This window comes from Lithobates pipiens, unplaced genomic scaffold, assembly GCF_037356315.1.
Source record: "Lithobates pipiens isolate NorthernLeopardFrog02 unplaced genomic scaffold, aLitPip1_a1.2 Scaffold_3, whole genome shotgun sequence".
Classification (NCBI taxonomy): Eukaryota; Metazoa; Chordata; class Amphibia; order Anura; family Ranidae; genus Lithobates; species Lithobates pipiens.
In genome coordinates, this window is record NW_027507790.1 from 102,116,596 (window position 1) to 102,141,555 (window position 24,960).

Here is a 24,960-nt window from a genome sequence, read left to right on the forward strand (position 1 = left end):
ACCCGTGACCGGATGTGCAAGATGGAGTGAGTGAGAGATGTGAGACGCCGTGTGTGACTCTCTCCCAGACCCCCATGACGAGAGCGTGGAGCGCTTAGTGCTACGGCCGGACGCAGCGTGAGGTGGGCTGGAGCTGTTCATTGAAGCTGGACGGGAGGAGGAGTGACAGCGCATCACTGTACTATCGTGCCGAGCCCTCGGAGATCCACGCTTACTTCCGGGTCCCGAACCCCAGCGAATACGGCCGAAGAAGCACGAGTACCCCCGACCAAGCCGAACGCTTTTGAACCCTGCCGCATACAGTGGACACCAAGAGGCCCTCCCGCTCTCCAGTAAGCCGCGATAGGAGGAAGGAGGTAAGCGGCAGGATTGCGGGGGGGGGGGAAGAAGTCGGAGGTGTGAGGGGCATAGCAGGCGGAGGTCTGGCAGAGCAAGTTGTGGACATAGCGATGCCTGAGAACTGGTAACAAGTAAACAAGAGGGCGTTGGCCGGGGGTGAGAAGGACTTATAGCTCTTGTTCTCTGGAACTCATTGCTTCGTTTTGTGCTCTAAGACGAACGAATGATAACCCAGGTAGTATAAGCAAAGAAGTACCTGCTGTAAAAACGAACGTCTGTAAGCAGCGAACCAGGAAGTCTGTGATATTTGAATTGAGTGCTTGTGGACTGACTGGCTATAAGACAAGATCAGTATCGCATTAATTGATTAACTGAGGGATGGTGGCTGCTCTAAAAATCAACTGGTTGAACGGTATTTGAACTAAGTGCGTGCAAATAAATGTCTGCTGTGAAGCATTAAAACAGGAAGTTTTGGTGATACATGAAGTGAATACTGGAGAACTGGTTATAAGATACGGCTAATATTGCACTAAGCGATCAACTGAGCGAGGGGCGGCTGGGTTAAAAAGTTAAAAATATATTAAAATACGATATATCCAGGACTGTTCTGTGGAAAGGGGCGAGAAAAGGAAAGTAAGATGCAGCACCTGCGCTCTGCAAAGGAAAGAGGGGAAAAAAGTTCGCAACAGTCTACCACAGCAGCTAAATTAGAACAATTTGCTCATAACCCTGCACAGTCATCGCAGACCCCTCCAAAAAAAGGGCAGACAAAGGGGCAGCATGGAGAAATGTCTGAAAGGAAAAGCATGGGTCAGTCGAACATTAACATTAATACGCAGGCTGGAGCAGTGGCCAAATGTTCAGTTAATAAAAAAGCGGGTGCAGGGGAACAGAATATGGAGATCACAACGGGTGACTCTCCTCCGTTAGAAAAAGAGCCAACAATTAAGGACGTGTTATTGGCCGTAAACGCATGTAACATCTCACTGAAAGAACTCTGTAATCAAATGAAGGGAGTGAAGGAAGATCTAATGGTGGTAAGGCAAGACCTACAGAAAGTGGTGGAAAGGACGACAGAACTTGAGTTAAGGACTAGCAGATTAGAAGACGATACAACATTCCTAATTAAAGAAATAGAAAACCTGAAGGAGCAGTTCGGCGGATATAGAACAAGAATGGACGAAATGGAAAATAGGCTCAGGAGGGACAATGTGCGAGTAGTGGGGCTTCCGGAAAAAAGTGAGGGTGTAAACCCTGCTGAATTTATGGAGCATCTTCTGGTTGAACTGTTTGGGAGGGATGTTTTTTCAACAGCGTTCTCAATAGAGAGGGCGCATAGGGTACCCTTTAGAGCACCATTGGAGGGGGGCCGTCCTAGGCCATTATTAATGAAATTACTGAACTATAAAGATAAAGTGGTATTATTACGGAAGGCAAGGGAAATGGGGAATGTATTGTATAAGGGTGTTAGAATTTCATTATATTCTGATTTTTCCCCAGAACTTCAGAGAAAAAGGGTAGAGTTCCTCCAGGTGAAACGCAGGTTACAGAAGCTCAGGGTGCCGTATGCTCTTCTTTATCCTGCAAAGCTACGGATTAATGCACTAGGGCATACTCAGGTTTTTTGTTCCCCAATGGAAGTGGAAAAATGGATAGAAGAAAATAAAGAAAAGTTGTAGTTGTTGGGGTTTCTAGTACTGAGTGGGATGGGAAAGATAGAAAGAGAGGGGGGGATGAAGTATGTGTGTTCTTGGTTTTTTTTTTTTTTTTTTTTTTTTTTTTGTGTGTGTGCTGTCTGTGTCTGTATGGGAGGGGGGTTGGGAGGGAGGTAATACACGGCGAGCGCACTAGGTGAGGGTGGTAAATAGGTTATGAAGAGAGTGGTATAAGGTCACTAATAGCCCCTAGGGTAACACCTAGGAAGGTGGGGGAGGGGCGGGAGGGAGGTAGAAAGGGGGGAGAGGGGGTGGGTGTAGTAGGGAAAATAGGGGGGAGGTTGAAGGGGAAAAAAAAAAAAAATAATATATGTATGCACTAATAAATGGAGTACAGGAAATAACTCAAAGCAAAAAAGGACACAAACTGGGGGGTGGTAAAACTTGGGGTGGTAAAAAACAAGGAAAATATATTGGTCACAAGGGGGAAAATGGTAATAAACAATTATATAGTATAATTTATATCCAAAGACACATAATATACGAGTTAATGGTGACGCCTAATAAATTTGTTATTATACAAGGGAGTAATATTTGGGGAGTGCGGTATAAGGTAATAAAAGAAGTTAGAGGGGAGTTGGTGGGTACTGGGAGACAAATGGTTCTCAATAGTGTCCTCAGTAGACTGGTTATTTCGCTCTCTCTCTTTCCTACCTTAGGTTTTTCTTTTTTTTTCTTTCTCCTCTTTATTTGTTTATGGCTATGCAGGACGGTAAAATCAAGATAGGCTCCTGGAATGTGAGGGGTCTGGGGACGCAGCTGAAACAAAAAGCTGTGCTATCCTTGTTGGAGGGATGTGGAGTAGAGCTGCTCTGCATACAGGAGACCCATTTAAATAGAGATACAATATACCGGTTGCAGAGCAGAAAATATCAATTTCAATATCATTCTGTTTATTCGACATATAGCAGAGTGGTGAGTGTCTTGGTAAAAACGGGGGTGAATTTTGTATGTAAACGGGTTAGCCTGGATGAAAAAGGCAGATACATTTTCTTACACTGCCTAATCGAAAATAGAGAGTGTATGCTGGCAAACATCTACATCCCTCCACCATTTAAAATGGAAGTGCTTTTTAAATTACAGGAATTTTTAGTGGGGATAGATGGTGTTCCTATAATAATAGTAGGGGATTTCAACACGGTATTGGATATTAAAATTGATAGATTCCCACAAAAAACACTGGCGGAACCAGCTTGGCAGGGGAGGTTGGGACAGTACCTGGAAGAAGTAGGATTACGGGATTTATGGAGAACTGGGAACCCGGGAGCTCGGCAGTATAGTTGTTACTCGTCCACGCATACTACGTTATCCAGGATTGATATGATACTGGGGAACGACCTGGCCTTACAAATGGTGGAAAAGGTTGAATATCAGCCCAGGGGGATTTCAGATCATTCCCCAGTGACAGCAGTATTAAAAATGAGAGAACGTAAGGTACAGAGGTTGTGGAAAGTGAACCCGCTCTGGTTAGAACTGATAAAAAAAGAGACAGAAGAACGCCCTGAGAGAATTCAGTGGGAATTAAAAGAATTTCTAAAAAAGAACCGGGGTACAGTAACATCGGGGATCCTGTGGGATACTCTGAAAGCTTTTTTAAGGGGCCTTATGATCCAATCAATAGCAAAAATAAACAGAAAGTCTAGGGAACAGGAGGTACAAATAGGGAGAGAAGTGTTAGAGGCTGAAAGAGATTTTATTAGCGACCCCACGCAGGGCAAAGAAAAAATCTGGTTAGATAAACAAGAAGAACTTAGGCTATTAACGCTAAAGAAAGCAGAGATTCAGCATATGTTCCAACGCCAAGCCTCCTTCGCGGAAGGGGAAAGCGTGGGAAAAATGTTGGCACAACTGGTGAAGAATAACTCGGGTCCTTCCTCAATTTCGGCAATTAGGATATCTGAGGGAAAGGTTATAACAGAAACTGGGAGTATTTGCCAAGCATTTGAAGGATATTATAAAAACCTATATACTGCACAGAAAGTGGGGATGGATGAGCAAATGGAAACATTCTTAGGTCAATTAGAGGTACCATGTTTGAAACAAGAAGAAAGAGAGGAACTGGAAGCCCCAATAACTTTGAAAGAACTTCAGGAAGCAGTTGCGAGTATGCCAAATCAGAAATCGCCTGGGCCGGATGGACTACCGATTGAAGTCTATAAAAATTTTGGCGAGATACTGCTTCCTGAACTCCTGGAGATGTTAAGAGGAGCATATGGGGAGGGTAAATTGCCTCCATCAATGATGGAGGCGGTTATAACCCTGTTGTACAAAGAAGGGAAGGACGCCTTAGATGTTGCAGCGTATAGGCCAATCTCTCTCCTGTGTACCGATACAAAGATACTGGCCAAGGTATTAGCGATTAGGCTTAATCGAGTCATAGCAAGATTGGTCCATATGGACCAAACAGGGTTTATAGCCAACAGGTCAACGAGTATAAATATTAGAAGAGCCTTTTTGAATTTGCAGGTCCCAATGGATAACGATACTCCGGGTGCAGTGGTGGCATTGGATGTAAGGAAAGCATTTGATAGCGTAGAATGGGGATATATATGGAAAGTTTTGGAGAAATTTGGCCTGGGTCCTTCCTTCATAGGATGGATTAGGATGCTATATGACAAACCTAGTGCGAGACTAAAAATTAATAATGAGTTATCCGGGAAAATAGAGTTGGGGAGAGGGACGAGGCAGGGGTGCCCATTATCACCCCTGCTCTTTGCATTGGCTATAGAGCCCTTGGCATGTGCAATTAGAGCAAACCGGGATATTGTCGGTTTTGTAAGAAAAACTGGAGAGGAAAAAATCTCACTTTATGCAGACGATATCCTATTGTTCTTAGGGGATATGAGATACTCACTACCAAGGGCAGTGGGACTGGTGCAAGGGTTTGGAGGCTTCACAGGGCTGGAGATAAATTGGGAAAAATCGGAATGTCTTCCTTTGGACCCAATTGGTCAGCAAACGGCCCTGGGAACCCCCCAAATGCCAATAGTGGATAAGTTGAAATATCTGGGAGTAACCTTGTCAAGGGATCCTAAGCAATATATAAGTCATAACTTAGTCCCATTATTGGCTAAGTTTAAACAAAAAATTGCTATATGGAAACGAATGCCTCTCTCGGTCGCTGGCAGATGCAATCTGATAAAAATGATATGGATGCCCCAACTTTTATACATACTACATAATGCCCCAATATGGATTAACAGAAGCTGGTTTAATAAAATCGAGATGTTGTTTAGGGAGTTAATATGGAGGGGAGGACAGGCCAGATTGAGATTGCGGATGCTTCAGCTACCGGGAGAGGAAGGAGGATTCGCGGTCCCTTATCCGGAGTGCTATTTTTGGGCGTCCCAATTACAACAGCTAGGGGGGATCGATGAGAAGAACGGAGGAACCCCAAATGGGAGATTAGTATTAACAGGCTCCCCACATAGTACCCTGATTGAGACCCTGGAAGCGGACTCATTCCAGTGTAGATGCCCTACAGTAAAAATGATGTTAAAGTTATGGGGTACAGTTAAAAAAAAAATGGGATATAGTGAAATAACAAAGTATACGCCTCTATGGAACAATAAGAAGCTACAGGAAATATGGCGGGTTGGAAAAATTGCAGACTGGGAAAAATGTGGCATTGTAAGGCTTAGCCATCTATATGGCGGCAGGGGTATTAAATCTTTCGACCAGCTGCAAAGAGAATTTAAGATATCACAAAACTCATTTTATGCCTATATACAAGTGAGGCACGCTTTAAGGACCCAGTTTGGAAACCTGTTACTAACATGGGAGGAACTGCCCTTGCTATACCCAGTAGCACAAGCAGGACCCACTAAAGGATTAATATCTAAATTCTATGCCCAGTTGGGTGAACAGATTAATAGTGAGAGGAAAGGGAGGGTTGAGAAGGAGAAATGGGAGCAAGACCTAGGTAATATAACACGAGTACAGTGGAAAAATATCCTAGCGGCATGCCCAAAGGTCTCGGTCTCTCCTCCTCAGAGGATTTCCCACTTGATGGTAATTAATAGAGCATACTATACTCCCCAGAAATTATTTAAATTTGGTAAGAGAACAGATGATTGTTGCCCCAGGTGTGGGGGGTCAGGGAATTTAATGCACATGCTTTGGAAATGTCCCAAATTATTTAGATACTGGGAAGGAGTGGTAAAGATAATAAGTAGGGCCTTTGGGACGGTAATAGAATTAAATCCCATAGTGTGTATTTTAGGTTATAGAAAGGAGGAAGTAGAGAGGAAGGGAACAACAACGGTAATCCTAAAATGTTTATTTCAAGCTAGAAGGATGATAGCTAGGAGATGGCAATCAAAGCTAGCCCCTACAGTAGAGGATTGGACAAGGGCGGTAAATGATTATCTATGTAAGGAGAGGGCAGTATATGCAAAACGAAATAACCTAAAAGAGTTTAATAGGAACTGGCGAGAGTGGATAGAAGTGATGCATACCCCAGTTTAAACCATGATAGGAAAGGGAAGAGGGGAGGGGGAGGGGGGATGGGTAATGGGAAGGAGTAGGGTAGTGTACATTAAAGGTACGGGAATCATTATAACACAATTATGCTATACTGTAGGATAAAAGCACCAATATATATATAGGAGGGGAGGGGAGGGGAGGGGGGGTGGGGTTGATAGAAAGGGTGGGAGGGAGGGGAGGGGTTATATCAGTAGGAAAAATGTAGGAATTGCAAAAATAGTTGTGGAAGGATAAGGGGGGATATGGTATTGTTTAGATAGTGTTTTTTTTTTTTGCTTGTTAATTATATGTGATGTATGGATGTATATTCATGTCCCCCTTCCCTTCCTAGAACTCTAAAACTCAGACTTCGGAATGGAAGAAAGATGTATTTGAATCCTGGCAATGTTATTTTAAAATGTGGTCTGTATAAATGTGAAAATTTAATAAAGATTAATAATTAAAAAAAAAAAAAAAAAATATCCCTCCTCTTCCTCATTATCCCTCCCCAGCAGGTGAGAGCGATAATTGCCTCCCTCATCTGCTGACTCCAAACATGTCCAGAGGCGGTCCCCCGAGTGCGAGGCTCACCACGTCACCCCCTCACCCACACTTCGAATGGCGTTGCGGGGGGGAGTGACGCCATGCGTCACGCTCCCACCGGCACGCGTACGCAGCATATGCGCTGGGATTCCCCATTGACTTTGTGTATGGGGTGGGTCCTGTTTCACAGGGCTTCAATCCCCATAATGCTCTGCAATGATCCTGGGAGTGGGGCATTGGGTAAATACCGCAGTCACCCACTCCCGATGTGCGCTCACACGTACAGTACCCGGCCACCTCCCCGGCAGCAATCCTACTGTACGTGTGAGCACACATCGGGAGTGGGTGACTGCGGTATTTACCCAATGCCCCACTCCCAAGATCATTGCAGGGCATTATGGGGATTGAAGTCCTGTGATACAGAACCCACCCCATACACAAAGTCAACAGGGAATCCAAGCGCATATGCTGCGTACGCGTGCCGGTGGGAGTGTGACGCATGGCGTCACTCCCCCCGCAACGCCATTCGGAGTGTGGGTGAGGGGGTGACGTGGTGCGCCTCGCACTCGGGGGACCGCCTCTGGACATGTTTGGAGTCAGCAGATGAGGGCGGCAATTATCGCTCTCACCTGCTGGGAGGGATAATGAGGAAGAGGAGGGATATTTAAATGAGCCATTGAACAGCACAGAGGGCAAGTGAGTGAAAGCCAAGCACAGTGCATGTAGGAGGGCACTTCTCTGCCTGATTCCATCCACTCCTTTCAGCAGTGTGCCTGAATGGCAAGATTTTGGAGGTAAGCTGTTTTTGAACATTTAAATAATTGATGGCCTCCCATGATAGGTGAGGGCATTTTGGGGGGGGGGCTATAAGTGTGGTGGGTCTACACCGTTAGTAGCACTATCTCTGGCTCTTTGTTTCAGGAACAAATAGAGGGGCGTCTCCAGAGGTGGTGCTTTCAACTTGTGGTGGGCTCACATACTGCATTACTCCTTCTGCCTTTGATACAGAATGGACAGGCTTCGAAATACAAGGTAAAGGGAGACATGCCCATATTTATGTAAGAGACACATTTACTGGGATTAAGGGGGCTCGTGCACTATGGTACACGGTCCAACTCCTCTCTGGGTATGCTCATCTACCTTCCTGTTTTCCCCTTCTCTCCATATGTAGACTCTAATGTCCATGCGATCCCGGTTCGTATCTTTGTGGGGGACCCCGGGACCACGCACGTTTCTCACAGTTCCACACAGCGTTCGATGCGACTTTGAGAAGAGGGGCGTCTATTGTCCTTCTTTTTGCCCCCGTGTTGGGCCTTATCGTGGAGCCCTCCTGGTAGATATATCTAGAGGTACCTGGAGGTGTAGAACTACATTGAATCTATATATGTTATGTGTGAGTATTAAGGGTTTTTTTTTCCTCTCCCCTTTTCTTTCTGCTTTTACACATGTACATATGTATCTATGTTTATTATTGTAGATCAAATCTCTGAATAAGAGCTGCAAAAAATGATGGATCCCTGAAGAAGGAGAGAATCTCCGTAACGCGTAGGATATATCATGTGCACAATACTAGCATAATTGAATATGTATAGATGATGCTGTTGTAATTGGGGCATATTTGTACATTGAAAGAATTTATTCCATTTGATGTTGGAACATTTTATATTTCTGTATTTTTTCGTGCATTTTTTTCTTTTTTTGTTGATTTTTGGTATAATAAAATGATTGTATAACTTTTTTTTAACGTGTGTTGCAAGTCTCACAGTTTATGCCTAAAAAGTCCTGCCATTTTGAGGGGTTTTCTTGTTGGTAGATTTTCTATTATTAAAAGTCAGAAGCTGCAGTATGTGTAGCTGCTGGCTTTTAATTTTTGCAGGAGCAGGCAGACCTTTGGAAATCAGATGTGGTAGCCTTACCACTGGAATCCCAAAATGGTAACAGTTTTGGGTGGACCAACCTTTTAAATTTAAACTCCTATGTTCCTAGGAATGATCAAGTGTATATTTAGTATTTGAATTGCAAATCCACACCCCAGATAAAATCCTGTACTTGACCAAGCAAATGCAGTTGCTATAGACTATGAAAATGGTGATAACCCCGCTGGATATCAATTAAAAGAGCCTCTTCTTTAAAAATAATAGGGTGTTGCAAACTCTGATCCTACCCTTTCATAGTCCATCACTTGGTGAATTCAGTGCCATCTTAAATCCTTGAGTAACTGTGGCATTAAATTATATGGCCCTGGTCACATGGGGGAATTAGCTGTTTACCACATGCAGGGCTGTCTTTTACCATCATGGGATGCACAGGTGTTGCTTGCATCCCTGTGCCGGAATCCCATTGTTGTATGTTTGGACATGCGGCTGCATTGACACAGCCACGGTGTCCCAATATGACATGCAGGTACGGGTCCCTGAACACAAACTGGGTGCGTTCCGGAACCCACTCGTCATATTGGGACACAGCAACTGTGTCTGTGCAGCCGCATGTCCCAATAGACAACAATGGGATGCTGGCACAGGGATGCACACAACACCTGTGCATCCCCATGCCAGTAAAAAAAATGGCCTTGCACATGATGCACAGATAATTGCCCTATGTGAATGGGGCCTATATATGTAAGTCTTCCACGTGAGATGGGACATAGTCTATGTTTTTGCATAAAGTGTTTTTAGTTGTCTAGGTACTCCACTTATTTTTACAGAAATTTAAAAAAATAAACAGGTATCTTCTGTCTTCTCTTTCTTTCTGCAGTACTTCTTGCTTCCAGGCTACTATCAATTTCTCTTAGTCACAGCTGTCACAATTATCACAGTAATTGAAATCCTGAGACTTTACTTGGGCTACATCGGAAATTTACACGAGAAGGTAAGCTGAAATCAATTGTATTGCTGTTAATTTAAAGCAGTATTAAACTTAAAAACAAAAATGTAATTTCTTTTTCGTATATCATGGGTAGGGATGAGCTTCGTGTTCGAGTCGAACGTACGTTCGACTCGAACATTGGCTGTTCGTCCGTTCGGCGAAATCCGAACACTTGGTCCGTTCGCGTCAAAATTCGCATGGCGCTCACGGCCCACAATGCACTGCGATGGCGCAGTGCATTGCTGGCTCATGATTGGCCAAGCATGCACTGTGACCCTGCATGCTTGGCCAATCGCAGCGCCAGCAGCGAGGAGAGCCATGATTGGCCACAGGCAGGATGCCTGTGGCCAATCATAGCTGAGGCTGTGTAGTGCACGCCCCACACTATATAAGGCCGCCATTGAGGCGGCCTCGTGTAGTGTGTTAGCATCTGAAGCAGTGGGTGTTCTGTGTACCTTCAACACAGTACACACTGATCGTTTTTGGCTGATTTCCTATCTTGCTGTTGTGTAGTGGTTATTGTCTGTGCCCTGACCGCAGTATACACCACTATATTCACTATTCACTTCACTATATTTATATATCTTTAATAATAGAGCTTGCAGTCAGTAGTGTTAGGAGATAGTGTGTGCTGTCTGCGTGCTCTGTACCCAGTACATACCGCTATAATCCACCTACATAGCTGTTCTCTATTTGAGCCCAATTGCCATCTGCAGGAGTTATTGGAAGTTGTGTGTGCCTCCAGCACAATATAAACTACCCAACTGCTGTTTTACCCAACTCCCTTCAGGCCATTACCATGTCTGGAAGGCCAGCAAGGAGAGGCAGACAGGCGTGAGCCGATAAAAGAGGGCAAGCAGGCTCTGTGTCTAGAGACAACAGTGCTGGTCGTGGACGCGGTGCATTGTCATCAGCACGTGGCCATGGGACATGCTTGTCCTTCTTTTCGGCAGCTGGACATGTTGAACCGCAACATGCCAACGACTTGGTAGAGTGGATGACCAAGCCCTCTTCATCCTCCTCATCCTCTCTCACCCAGTCTCAGGGTAGTCGCAAAGCAGCTGCCAACGCATCGTCTTCCCTCCTCTCAATGTCATCATCAGTGACTCCTTCCCTAGACCCACCACGTCCTCCTGAGGAGTCTCCTGAACTCTTTGAGCACAGTGTTGGGTACATGCTCCAGGAGGATGCCCAGTGTTTGGTGGGCTCTGATGATGACACTCAGCTAGAGGAAGGCAGTAGCGTGAGCGCAGAGAGAGGGGATGCTCAAGAAGGACAGCAATCTGGCAGTCATGTTCCACAAGCTGCAGCATACTGCCAGGTTTGCTACAGCGATGAAGAGGGAGGGGATGATGAGGGCACTGACTCCACGTGGGTGCCTGGAAGGAGGGAGGAGGAGGAGGAGGAGGAGGAGGAGGCACATGTCCAACGAGGCAGGATGCCCTCCGGGGGCCAGCTTAGGGGCAGCACACCGACTGAATCACACCGCAGAGCTCCGCCTGTGCAGAGCGCTGCCTCTGCGCGTTATTCTAAAAGTTCTTTGGTGTGGGCCTTTTTTGAGACGAGTGCATCAGATCGCACCGCTGCTATTTGCAACATATGTCTCAAGTGTATCTCACGTGGCCAAAACATCAGCCGCTTGGGCACCACATGCTTAACCAGACATATGTTGACCTGCCATGCAGCTCGTTGGCAAGCGTACCTCAAAGACCCACACCAAAGAACAAAGCAGACCTCTCCTTGCTCCTCATCAGCTGGCATCTCCAACCCCACTAGACCTTCAGTCCTCTCTGAAACCTGCTCTGAGAGGAATGAAGGTGTAGAATTAGGTGTGTCACAGCCAAGTGCTTCCGGGAACTCTGCTAGCAGTACACCCACGTCCGATTATAGCAGGCAAATGTCCCTGCCGCAGCTGCTGGACCGGCGGAAGAAGTTTACTCCCAGCCATCCACATGCCCAGCGGTTGAATGCTAGCTTGGCTAAATTGCTAGCACTTCAACTGCTGCCTTTTCAGTTGGTAGACTCGGCCCCCTTCCGTGAGTTTGTACAATGTGCGGTTCCTCAGTGGAAGGTCCCCAAACACCACTTTTTCTCACGGAAGGCGATTCCGGCTCTCTACCGGCATGTGGAAGGCAATGTCCTTGCCTCGCTGGACAGGGCGGTCAGCGGTAAGGTGCATATTACCGCTGACTCATGGTCCAGCAGGCATGGACAGGGACGTTACCTGTCTTTCACGGCCCATTAGGTCACTCTTCTGGCTGCTGGGAAGGATGCAGGACAAGGTGCAGTAGTGTTGGAGGTTGTTCCGCCACCACGCCTCCAAAATGCTACTATTGGTTGTGACACACCTCTCTCCTCCACCCCCTCCTCTTCTTCTTCCTCCATGGCCTCTTCCAGTGCTCTGTCCTCAGAACCAGCGGTGCTCCGTAGGCGTTGCAGGGGCTACGCAAGTACGCAGGCAAAACGATGCCATGCCGTGCTTGCGCTGGTTTGTTTGGGGGACAGGAGCCACACTGGGGCGGATGTTTTGTCAGCTCTGCAGGGGCAGGCCGAGAGGTGGTTGACGCCACGCCAGCTTAAGCCAGGAATGGTGGTTTGCGACAATGGCACCAACCTCCTCTCCGCCCTCCGACAGGGACAACTGACCCATGTGCCCTGTGTAGCTCACGTCCTTAACCTGGTAGTGCAGTGGTTCTTGGGCAGGTACCCCGGCTTACAGGATGTCCTGAAGCAGGCCAGGAAAGTCTGTGTGCATTTCCGCCGATCATTTAATGCCTGTGCTCGGCTGGCTGAGCTCCAAAAGGAGTTGAACCTGCCCAAGAACCGCCTTATATGTGACATGCCCACCAGATGGAACTCAACATTGGCCATGCTGCAGTGGCTGCACATGCAGCAGAGGGCCATCAATGAGTACCTGTGCGACTACGGCACCAGGACAGGGTCAGGGGAGCTTGGTTTTTTCTCACCACGCCAGTGGGGCATGATCAGGGATGCATGCACTGTCCTGTCACCGTTTGAGGAGGCCACAAGGATGGTGAGCAGTGACAGTGCATGCATCAGTGACACTGTACCTCTTGTCCACCTCTTGGAGCATACGCTGCGTGGAATAATGGACAGGGCACTTGAGGCAGAACAGAGGCAGGAAGAGGAGGACTTCCTTGCCTCTCAAGGCCCCCTTTATCCAGACAGTGTTCCTGCTGTGCCACCCATCACACAGGAAGAGGATGAGGAGGAGGAAGAGGAGGAGGAGGATGATTGTGTCAGCATGGAGGTGGAGGCTGGCACTCAGCATCAGCAGCAGCAGCAGCAGTCTTATAGGGATGATTTACAGTCCCAAGAAACACGTGGACTTGTACGTGGCTGGGAGGAGGTAGCTGCAGATCATGTTGTCCTTAGTGACCCAGAGGACTCCGGACCGAATGCCTCAGCTAACCTACGCTGCATGGCCTCCCTGATCCTGCAAAGCCTGCGGAAGGATCCTCGTATTCTTCGGATCAAGGAGAGGGACCATTACTGGCTGGCCACTCTCCTTGATCCACGGTGTAAGGTTGCCGACCTTATCTTGCCATCGCAGAGGGAGCAGAGGATGAGACATCTCCGGGAGGCCTTGCAGAAAGCTCTGTGCAATGCGTTCCCAGAGACTGGGAGGTTACAAACTCCTGGTCCTGGACAACGTGTTGCTGAGGCATCGGTCAGAAGGAGCGGTGGAGAAGGTGGCCGTCTGAGTGATGCTTTCAGACAATTTTTTAGTCCGCAGCCCCAAGGTATGATTGGTTCCAGCACCCATCGACAGCGTCTGATTTACATGGTGCAGGAATACCTAGGGGCAAGGTCAGACTTGGACACCTTTCCCACCGAAAATCCTCTGGCTTACTGGGTCTTGAGGATGGATCACTGGCCAGAGCTTGCACAGTATGCAATTGAGCTACTGGCCTGTCCTGCATCCAGCGTTCTTTCGGAACGCACCTTCAGTGCTGCTGGTGGCTTTGTTACCGATCACAGGGTGCGCCTGTCCACCGAATCAGTTGATCGACTGACCTTCATCAAGATGAATCAGTCTTGGATCACCCACAGCTACCAAGCACCTGAAGCTGATGTAACCGAATAATTTTTTTTGAAATACCACATCCCTTCAAGACTGCCTATGCTGATGCTGAGTGACTGTCCTGTTATGTTGATTGTCTATCCTCTTCCTCCTCCGCTGATATGTTGGAAGAACATTTTTGGTTCTGGGTGATGCCAGCAGCCCAATTTTTCTGCCCCTGTTTAACAGGGGAGTTTAATTACAATTTTTGATGCAATGCTTTGCAGCAGGGCTAATTCCAGCAAAAAAACTAGAGTATATGGAAGAGGTTGCAGTGTGGTGGCACCAGCACCAGTGCCTAAGGCCCAATTTTTCTGCCCCTGTTTAACAGGGACATGTAATTACAATTCTTGATATAATATTTCACAGGAGGGCCCCTTCCTGTGCCCACCCAGAGTAACGGTGAGGACTTATAGTGTTGTGGCACCAGCACCACAACCACCAAAGGTCAATTTTTCTACCACTGTTCAACAATGGCATGTAATTACAATTCTTGATATAATCGTTCACAGCAGTGCGCTCCAGCGCCCACCAAGAGTCACTTTGAGGGCTTACAATGTTGTGGCAAAACCAACACCTTGTTCCGCCATTTCTGCAGAGCATATAGGGCAGGCCCCTACTTTCAAACATCCAATTTACAAACATCTCCTACTTGCAAACGCAAGGAGACAGCAGCAAGTGAGATGAAAAAAGATGGACGACAAAACAAATTATACAGGGGTGATAACCCTTCCCTATGTTTTCCAAAAAGCTTAAAAATTGTTTTTTTGACTGGAGCTACACTTTAAAAATGTACCAGTTGAAAATTACAAACAGATTCAACTTAACACAACAAACCTACACAGTCCCTGTCTTGTTTGCACCGCCTGTATACTGCTGTTCTGAGTATATAGGGCCTGGGGGCCACACGCATTTCCTTTTTTTAATATGGGTACAGGGTTCCCCTTAATATGCATACAAGACCCAAATAGGCTGGTAATGGGCAGGGAGGGCTACCCATGCCATTTTTCTGAATGATTTTCAACCATATTGCAGGAACCAGATATAACATTAAAACCGCAAGCAGTTTTAAATGGTGTTATTTCCGTTAAATGTCATTTTGTGCAGGGACTGTTCTAAACACGGGAAACACGTGGCACTTCACAGGCATACTACAGACACCCCACAGGCACCATATTTAAAGGAATATTTCACTTTTTTTTTCACTTTAATCGTCATTAAAATCAGTGCTCCCGTAAAAACGGCCATTTTTAAAACTTTTTTTTGCATTGACCCATATCCCCTGGGGCAGGAGCCAGGTCTCTAAACCCTTTTTAGGACAGTATCTTGCATATTAGCAGTTAAAATTAGCACTTTCCATTTCGAACGTTCGAGTCCCATAGACTTCAATGGGGTTCTAACGTTCGTAACGAACGTGGGGTCCGTTCGAAAGTTCTGGTGCGAACCGAACCGGGGGTGTTCGGCTCATCCCTAATCATGGGAAACAGTTAGGCTAATATTCATTACCTGCTGGGTTATACTTTATTTCCAGGTGAATGGACACGGTTAGACCAAAGGTCTTTAGACAAGAAGTGATCCCCTATATAACCCCTCCCATACAGGAAGTACTTCCGTTTTTTACCAGTGTCTGCAAGGTGGGTGACACGGTTGTTTGAGCTCTCTGAGCTCCAGGTCTCTAGTCCCACAAACGGACCCTGCTAAGTGAAATCCTGGACACTACAGCGCTAAGGCATTCATGCAGGATGCTGTACAGGTCCAAAGGAGTGGACCTTAAACAAGAAAAGGGTACCCAGTCCTTTGAAGGTCCTCAGGTCACAGGAACCCACTGTGCAGGGTGAAGATTGGACTCTTAGTTTATAAGCTGCCCTGCGCCTGGACGGGTATGTGAAACCCCTTTATTATTATTGTGGGGTGTCCCAGTGAATGTAACAATCACTGTCACAGGAACAATCCTTCCAGCCACATCAGTTGTGTCCCTGCGTGCATGCGCCTTGGAACGGCGCTCTGGCGCTCCGGCGCACCCACTTTTCGCATTCTGTCAGAACAGTGCGTGCACATGCGCACTGGCGCACACTCAACATGACCCTCGGGCTACCTATAAAAGTTGCTCTTGTGCTCAGACAAATTGCTGGTTTGTCTTCAGCTTCCTGTTGCATTTGATCCTGTTTCCTGTACCTGTTTGCCTGTTGTGACCTGGATTGATCTTGACTACTGTGCTCTTCTCCTGGACCTGACCCTTGGCTCACTTAAACGGATTTCCACCTTGTCTCCTGTGTTTGACCCTTTGCCTGTGACCCGGACCTGCCTCCTGTCTCCTCGCCTTGACCCTCTGCTTGTGACCTGGACTTGCCTTGTGTCTCCCAGACACCTTACCTCAGTCAGTGATTGGGACTACCGATTCTCTGTGTTTCACCCTCAGCCTGGTTCTGGACTTTCAGTTTGTTTTTCTGAAACAAGTCCCCCCATCTGCCTGACTCTGCACAACTGCTGAACCCTACAAGGAATACTACGCTAATCTACTCCTGCCTGCTGGGTAGCCTGTGCCTCTTTGTGCCATTCACTCCCTGTATCACCTCCAGTCGGTGGACTGTGCTTAGTCGCAAGGGTGAACTGCTCTCAGCATCTCGGCCTCGGTAAGTACTTTTCTGACAGTACAAACCAGCCATGTCAGAGGCCGACAGAGCGCGTTCCCCTCTTGAGATCCTGTGCCAGCAGGTCTCGGCACTTACTGATACCGTTCAAAAATTACAAGAAGGCTATACCCAAATAGACAGTCATCTCCAGCAACTCTCTGGGTCGCCCACACCAACAGCCACAGCTCCTGCATCCTCCAATCGGGCCTCCTCTTCTCAAACTTCTCAAAGCCCTACAGTGATCATGGCTTCCCCTGAACCCAGGGTCCCAATACTGGAGCGATTCTCTGGTGATCGCAAAAAGTTCAGGGCCTTCAAAAATGCCTGTTCATTATACCTAGCTCTTCAACCCAGAACCATCTCCTCTGAGGTGGTAAAAGTGTTTTTTATTATCTCCCTCCTGACTGATGAACCACAAGCCTGGGCTCACAGCCTGATGGAACAGAGGAGCCTTGTGTTAAAATTAGTAGATACCTTTTTTGAAAGTATGGCACAACATTATGATAACCCCCAATGCATGGCCACTGCTGAAGCTACTTTACACAACTTATCTCAAGGGCGAAGGCCAGTTGAGGACTATATTGTTGAGTTCCGGAAGTGGTCGGCCGATACCGACTGGAACGAACCTGCCCTTAAGTACCAGTTCTGCCAGGGGTTGTCTGAAGCTCTAAAAATGAGCAGGCCAGGATAGAGACCCCTGCTCTGGAGGATTTAATCCAAGCAGCAACCAAATTGGACAGGCGTATGCGGGAGCGATGTTCAGAGTGCTTCCAGGTCCCTCGTCCCAGCTGGATGCTTCCCAAGCCGACTTCCATCTATCTGCCTTTCCCGGCTCTTCCAGTCTCCACCACTTCTGGGGTCGAAGCCCATGCAATTAGGATTGGTCCGTGCTCCTCTCACCCCGGAAGAAAGGCTATGTAGGCGTCAGGCGAACCTATGCCTTTACTGTTGGGGTACAGGACATTTCCTTTGCAACTGCCCAGTGAGACCTAGTAAGTCCTACTCACAATTTGTCATGAACTATCAAGCCTCTGGTATTTCACAGACTTATGTCACCCTCTTTGTCTCTCTACAGTTAACGGAAAAGGAAAACTGCCTGCCAGCCATAGTTGATTCCGGAGCATGCAGCTGCTTCCTAGATGGACCTAAGATCCCTGAACCAGTATCTACTGATCCAGTCCTTTTGGATGGAGTCTGTCCGCTCAGTAGTAGCCTCACTCCATATGGGAGACTTTCTAGCCTCCATCAATATAAAGGACGTGTTTTTACACGTAATTATCTTTCAGCCTCATCAGAGGTTCCTGCGATTTGCAGTAGAGGAATGTAATTTTCAGTCTGTGGCTCTACCCTTTGGGCTTGCTGCAGCTCCCCAGGTGATCTCAAATGTCCAAGCACCAGTACTGGGTCTTTTAAGGGCCCAAGGGATCCTGGTGTTTGGGTATCTGGATGACTTCCTGCTCAGAGATCACTCACTACTGGCTCTGGAACAGAGCATAACATGCACAGTGCAGTATTTGGAAAGCTTAGGCTGGATCATAAATACCGAAAAGTCAACCTTGAGACCAGCTCAAAGTTCAAAGTATTTAGATCTGATCCTAGATACGGTTCAAGCAAGAGTATTCTTGCCACCCACAAGGATCTGTGCCCTGAAGGATCAGATGCATCAGATAAGGGGCACCAGACAACCCTCCATTCGGCTCTGTATGAGTCTTATAAGGAGGATGGTATGCTCCTTCGAGGTGGTGCCCTATACCCAGTTCCATTCCAGGCCTCTACAAGAAATCTTGTTGGCTTGGAAGAGGCGAGGACAAGCCCTTGATTATCCAATGTTCTTATCTCCTTGGGCACACTTAAGCCTAGACTGATGGTTGCAGGATCAGAACCTGCAAAAGGGAAGATCCTTCCTCCCGGTAACTTGGAGAGTACTGACTACAGATGCCAGTCTCTCAGGCTGGGGAGCGACCATAGAAGGGTTCACAGCTCAGGGGAAATGGTGTCAAAGACAGAACAGATCCTGCCCATCAATGTCCTGGAATTACGGGCAGTAGGTCTAGCCCTACGGTCCTGGATGGTGGAGCTTCAGGACTGCCCTATCAGGGTTCAGTCCAACAATGCCACTGCAGTGGCCTATATAAACCACCAAGGCAATACCAGGAGTCATTCTGAAGGAGGTAAACCCACATACTAGCCTGGGCAGAAGGATTCTATCTGCAGTCCATATCCTGGGAGTAGAGAACTGGAAGGCAGATTATCTCAGCTGCCAGCAGATCTGCCCAGGAGAATGGTCCCTACACCCAGGGTTGTTCCAGGAAAATTGAGAATGTTGGGGATGGCCAGAGATTGACCTACTGGCATCCAGTTTCAACAGCAAGCTACAGCAGTTTGTGTCCCGAACAACACGTCCTCTGGCAATTAGAGCAGATGCTCTGGTAGTTCCATGGAGCCAGTAACCCCTGGTTTATGCTTTCCCTCCGACCCCCCTCTTTCCACATTTGTTCAGGATTCGGAGAGGGAGTTCCAGTCATTCTGGTGGCACCAGCCTGGCCCAGAAGGCCCTGGTTCCTGGAGATTGTGAGACTGACAATAGACGGGCCATGGACGCTTCCACGTCCCTCCGATCTACTGTCTCAAGGTTCCACCCCAATTTACAGTCTCTAAATTTGATGGCATGGCTATTGAAGCCAGGGACCAGTGGTATCCACCCTAGTGAATGCTAGAAAAGCTGTCACTAGGAAGATCTATCATAAGGTCTGGAAGACTTATATTGCTTGGTGTGAAGCCAAAAAATGGCATCCTCGGAAATATGTGATTGGGAGAATTCTCTTTTTTCTCCAGTCAGCTGTGAAAATCAAATTGGCTTTGAGTACAATCAGAGGTCAAGTTTAAGCCCTATGAGTATTCTTCCAAAAGCCTTTAGACTCCCATTCACTGATCCAAACCTTTATGCAGGGGGCAAATCGCTTGTTTCTCCCCATTAGGTCACCTATGTGCAGTGTTGGTCATCTTACTTTAAAAAAGTAATTAGTTAAGTTACAAATTACTTCTCCCAAAAAGTAATTGCGTTAGTAACTCAGTTACTCCATTGGAAAAGTAATTAGTTACTCAGCAAAGTAACTGTGTCTTTTTTTAAAATATTCTAAGGGGCGGGTCTAGTATTACTGTAAGCAAGGGGCGCATTCCCCCTGCATGTCTATTTCCCCTCTGTACCCCCCTGCACGTCTGTCCCCCCCCCACACATATATATCTGTTCTCCCTCTGTACCCCACTACTCATCTGTCATCCCCCCCACAAACATATATCTGTTTCCCCTCTGTACATCTGTTCCCCCCCCCCCAAACTCATGGATCGGATCGTTCCTCGATTAGAGTCGCGGATTAGATCATTTTTCGGATCAGCACATAATAATTGAATTTGAAAAAACCTGTGAAAATTCCACCACCATATAGTCCCCACTGTAATATCCACGTCATCTCCCCCACTGTAATATTGGCTGAGTATGACTGGGTACGGCTGGGTATCGCCGAGTATGGTTGGGTATTACCGAGTACTGCAGAGTATGGCTGGATATTACCGAGTATGGCTGGGTATTACGGAGTATGGCAGAGTATGGCAGAGTATTGTCATGGTATTGCAGAGTATTGTCATGGTATTGCAGAGTATTGTCGGGGTATTGCAGAGTATTGTCGGGGTATTGCAGAGTATTGTCGGGGTATTGCAGAGTATTGTCGGGGTATTGCAGAGTATTGTCGGGGTATTGCAGAGTATTGCCGGGGTATTGCAGAGCATTGCCGGGGTATTGGCAGGGTACTGCAGAGTATTGGCAGGGTATGGAGGGATGGCTGTGTAACTGCAATTGTCACAGAGCAGCACTGTGGGCACTACAGATGCAGCCCAGAGCGCTGCTGCCATCTGATTTCTCCCCTCCACTGTACAGATCTGTACACGGAGGGGAGAGAGGAACCGGCGTCATCATTATGCAGGTTTGTTTACAAGTGATCACTCCGTCATTTAAAGGAGCAATCGCATTATAAACGACCGACACCAAGATGGCCGCCGCTTCGGAGCTAGGCCATAGCCGCGGCCTTTCCTAAGGCCGAGGCAGCAGAGCGCTACGGATCGCCGCGTGTGACGATCCGTTGCACCCCTAGTGGCGGTAGATGTAATTGAGATAATGCCGCCCAGGTAATGGGAACGGCGTTACCATGACGGGAAGAGTAATCAGTTAGATTACTCGTTACCCTTCTAAAGTAACGGCGTTAAGTAACGCCGTTTACTTTAATTCCTTTACTTACATCACTGCCTATGTGTCCATGGGACTTGAAATTGGTGCTGTCTGTGTTACAGAATCAACCATTTGAGCCTATCAAGAAAATACCATTAGACTTGCTGTCACGCAAGCTAGCCTTCCGGATGGCCATCACCTCAGCTAGAAGGGTGTCGGAGTTGGCAGCCCTTTTGTGCAGGGAACCATACTTGATCCTTCACCACGACAGGGTCATGTTATGACCTTTTCCATCCTTTTTGCCAAAAGTGGTGTTGGCCTTTCATTTAAATCAGGACATTAATGTGCCTTCTGTTTTTTTTCTCTCAGCCTCGTTCGGCGGAAGAGAGATTACTGCATTCTTTGGATGTTGTCTGGGCAGTCAAGCTTTATGTGTCTACATCTGCGGAGATCGGAGGATCAGACTCCTTTTTTTGTTTTACCAAAAGGACCCAAGAAAGGGCAGGCAGCTTCCAAAGCTTCCATTGCCAATTGGGTCTGTCAATTGGTCATTCAGGCCTATGGTCTGAAATGTAAAGCTCCTCCCTTCAGGATCAGAGCTCATTCTACTAGGGGTGTAGGAACCTCCTGGGCTTTTCGCCATCCGGTATCTGTGGCTCAGATTTGTAAGGCTGCTACCTGGTCTTCAGTGCATACGTTCACAAAATATTATCAAGTGGATGCTCGAGCAGCTGAGGATTCGGCTTTCGAAGTGTACTGTGGGCTGCCGTATAAGGTCTGATGGCTATTGTCTCCCTCCCCTCAAGGCTATTGCTCTGGGACGTCCCAGCAGGTAATGAATATTAGCCTAACTCTGTGTCCCATGATGTATGAAAAAGAAAATAGAATTTTTTCGTCATATTTACCTGTAAAATCATTTTCTTTGAGTACATCATGGGACACAGTGGTCCATCCCCTCTTTTTGAGGATTCAGTGCTTGCTACAAAACTGAAGTACTTCCTGTATGGGAGGGTTTATATAGGGGATAACCTCCTGGCTATTGACCTTTGGTCTACCAGTGTCCATTCACCTGGAGGTGAAGTATAACTCAGCAGGTAATGAATGTTAGCCTAACTCTGTGTCCCATGATGTACTCAAAGAAAAGGATTTTACAGGTAAGCATGATGAAAAAGTCCTATTATATTCCAGCTTACCAATCCTTAACTACTTTCTGCCCACCCACTGTAGTTTTACTGCAGGTGAACGGCACAGGCAGGTTGGACAACATACCTATATGCTGCCAAATTGCTTCTAGGATTGGGGCGTGCATGTGTGTGCCCCCTGCTGTCCTGTGCTGTGATTGGACACACTACGAGTTTGACAGCTGATCAGCCAGTGATTTTGGCTGAAGGCAGCTGATCAGCTGTATCTATAACTCTGTGTACTGTGAACAGTGATATGGCTGTTTATTCTCCCAGCAAAGCAGGGATACACAATGCACAATACATTGACTAGGTATCAGCCTCTTGTATTTCCTGTACAGCAGAGCTGGAATATGAGAGGAAGAAGCAGTACAAGGAGCCAATCAGTTCATGTGCTGAGAAGACGCATGCTGATAGGAAGAGAATGCACAGAGGTAGAGAAATTAGCTTGTCATTGTGCTACTTCTCCTTTCACTGCCTAGTCACAGGTTGGGGCAGGTGCAGGATGCCCTTGGCTCTGATGCAGTCAGTTGAGGCAGGTTATTAAACTAAGGACATCTAGTTGCAGAAAAAAGTATTATGGGGAAAATCTGTAGGTTGAAGATTGCAGCAAAAGCTGGTTTTGTTATTTTATCTTCTAACAAGATATTCATTTTTATCTTGTTATTTATGTCTGGATATTTGCTTTAATGACCAATTTTCATATTGTGCATTCTACATAAGACTGTATTCTCTCTTTAAACCAGGTGCCGGAACTGGCTGGATTTTTGCTTCTTACCTTCCTCATTCAGATGCCTCTTTTTTTATTCCTTTTGACAGATGAAAAAATCCTGATACTGCCTCTGGAAGTTGCAGTGCATGCAATTTATGTGTTTTTGCTTAACATGGAGCTACTTGTCTCATTCTTTGTTCTGAAGATCATGACAAGACAGCTGGCCACAAAGTTTTACTTGCACCAGACTGATGAGTTAGAGAACAAAAATGTACCTGCCAAGTGTTCCCAAGTGACATTACAGCGCTGCAAAAGGAGCATGATTGAATTGCAAGAGAGAGATGCCCTTCTGTATTAATTATTATTGAACCTTGGTGATGAAAGCAAAAACACCCTGATGATATAATTCCAGCAGCCCTCATCATTCCCTTTTTTTTAAATCTGTTTATTTCATTTTTTGTATAAACATATTTAGTATGCTAAACACACAAACAATCAGTAGAACAACTGCTTGAGGGTGCTTCTTACAATCATATAGAACTATATAGCTGAATGTGTGGAAGGGGACTGAGGACGACCCCAAATTTGGCAGTGCCAATCATTTTAATAACACAAGGTATCCTCCAACAGACAGATAGTAAAGATGACAACTAGGAAGGGTAGTTAGAATCATCCGAGACAACAGATCTATACAGAGGGATAGTAACTTATTGCATTAGTCAAGCTGTTGAGGGTTCAGCCAACCATGTACGCCATACCTTGTCGTATTTCTTGGGACAACCCCTGTTCATGTATGTATCTTTGTATAGGGGAAGACTGTCGTTCACTAAATGTTTCCATTGAGACAGAGATGGGGAGGTTTTCTTCCATTGCAAAGCTATATTTTTCTGGCATAGAAAAGGAGTATCACGATCAACATTCTTTTAGCAACGGTCGGCACAATAGTTTCAACCAGTCCAAATAGACATACTTCCATCGAGGGCTGGATTGAAATAGAGGCAACCAGATCAATCAGAGCCAGAACCTCTTGCAAATATGTATTGATCTTGGGACACTGCCAAAAAATATGTGCAAAGTCTCTGGGTGAGCTACTACACCGCCGGCACTCCGGAGAGACATCCACATTCATTATGTGAAGCCTGTGGGGTATAAAATATGCTCTGTGAACTATTTAAATTGCACAGAGCGGTCACGTATGGAGACCAAAGATTTAAAAGGGAAATCTCAAGCGTCATCCCAGTCATCATTGTCCAGAGCAGGAATGTCACGTTACCACAGAGATCGGAGCCCATCCAAGCATGATAGTGATGCAAAAATCAGATGAGAATACAGGTATGAAGCGGGATTCTCACTACACTCTGTTCAGAGCACCTGTCCCAATCCTGACTAGACAACCATGCAGGAGGACCATGGAAACTGAGCTGCAAAGGCATGGGAGAGTTGCAGATACCTAAAGTGATAGTAATTGGTATTATATGGGGGATATTATATACAGTGGAAAGTTAAAAGGGAAATTAATGACTAGTGTGATACTATTTGTGAGATTAGTTTAAGGCTATGTTTGGTCCAGGCATAAGGATCCGAGATGTGAAAAAATGTGTAGCGTACAGACATGTAACCCCATAAATGGGAACATGACAACAATGGTGAAAGTGAAGAAAGTTAAATAAATATAACTCAAGCAATGATGGTGTTCAATTAGTCCACACAGATTTGTGAAAAGACAAAGTGAAAACACTACAAGGGCTAATAAGACCCAATGGAATATATGAACTATTATATTCCATTGGGTCCTATTAGCACTTATGGGGTTACATGTCTGAGCGCTACACATTTTATCACATGTTATTTTGAACTTTGTTCGAGTGTTAGCTGCTTTCTTCACTAAAGTTATTGAGGTTTAGTGCAGTATTTTTCCCCATTTGCACACTATAAGGATCTGAGCCAGGTTGGGGTTCAGCAAAATTGGTGCATTAGGAGAAACGGCAGTTTTTTTTTTATATAACTCTCACATTGGAGACCCGCCCTCCATGCCTGCAGTGTGGTTAGCATGGAAGGGGTCAGAACATAGGGGGCTTGTGGTCCTCTATAGACCAAGAATTGAAGTGCCTCCAAAGATCCAACTACTGCAGCCTCCAGCGAGGTGGATGTGTTAAACAAATCGGGGTGTAGCCACCAGGCCACCGTTACCAATTGAGTAGC

General features: G+C 46.4%; 1 protein-coding gene across 3 annotated transcripts in view; it reads left to right on the plus strand.

Moving 5' to 3' along the window:
* LOC143939985 (transmembrane protein 17B-like) overlaps positions 1-24,958 on the plus strand; it is a 30,770-nt gene extending 5,812 nt beyond the window's left edge. The window contains exons 3-6 of one of the 3 annotated variants that reach the window (XM_077461069.1): positions 7,983-8,093; positions 8,233-8,454; positions 9,816-9,929; positions 22,793-24,958. In XM_077461069.1, the coding sequence (XP_077317195.1) occupies positions 7,983-8,093; positions 8,233-8,454; positions 9,816-9,929; positions 22,793-23,116 (771 nt within the window). In that variant the 3' untranslated portion in view covers positions 23,117-24,958. Of the gene's footprint in view, positions 1-7,982; positions 8,094-8,232; positions 8,455-8,538; positions 8,668-9,815; positions 9,930-22,792 lie in introns of those variants that run through there. The other 2 variants (XM_077461071.1, XM_077461070.1) reach the window with 2 other exon arrangements.
* Positions 24,959-24,960: the final 2 nt, after the last annotated feature.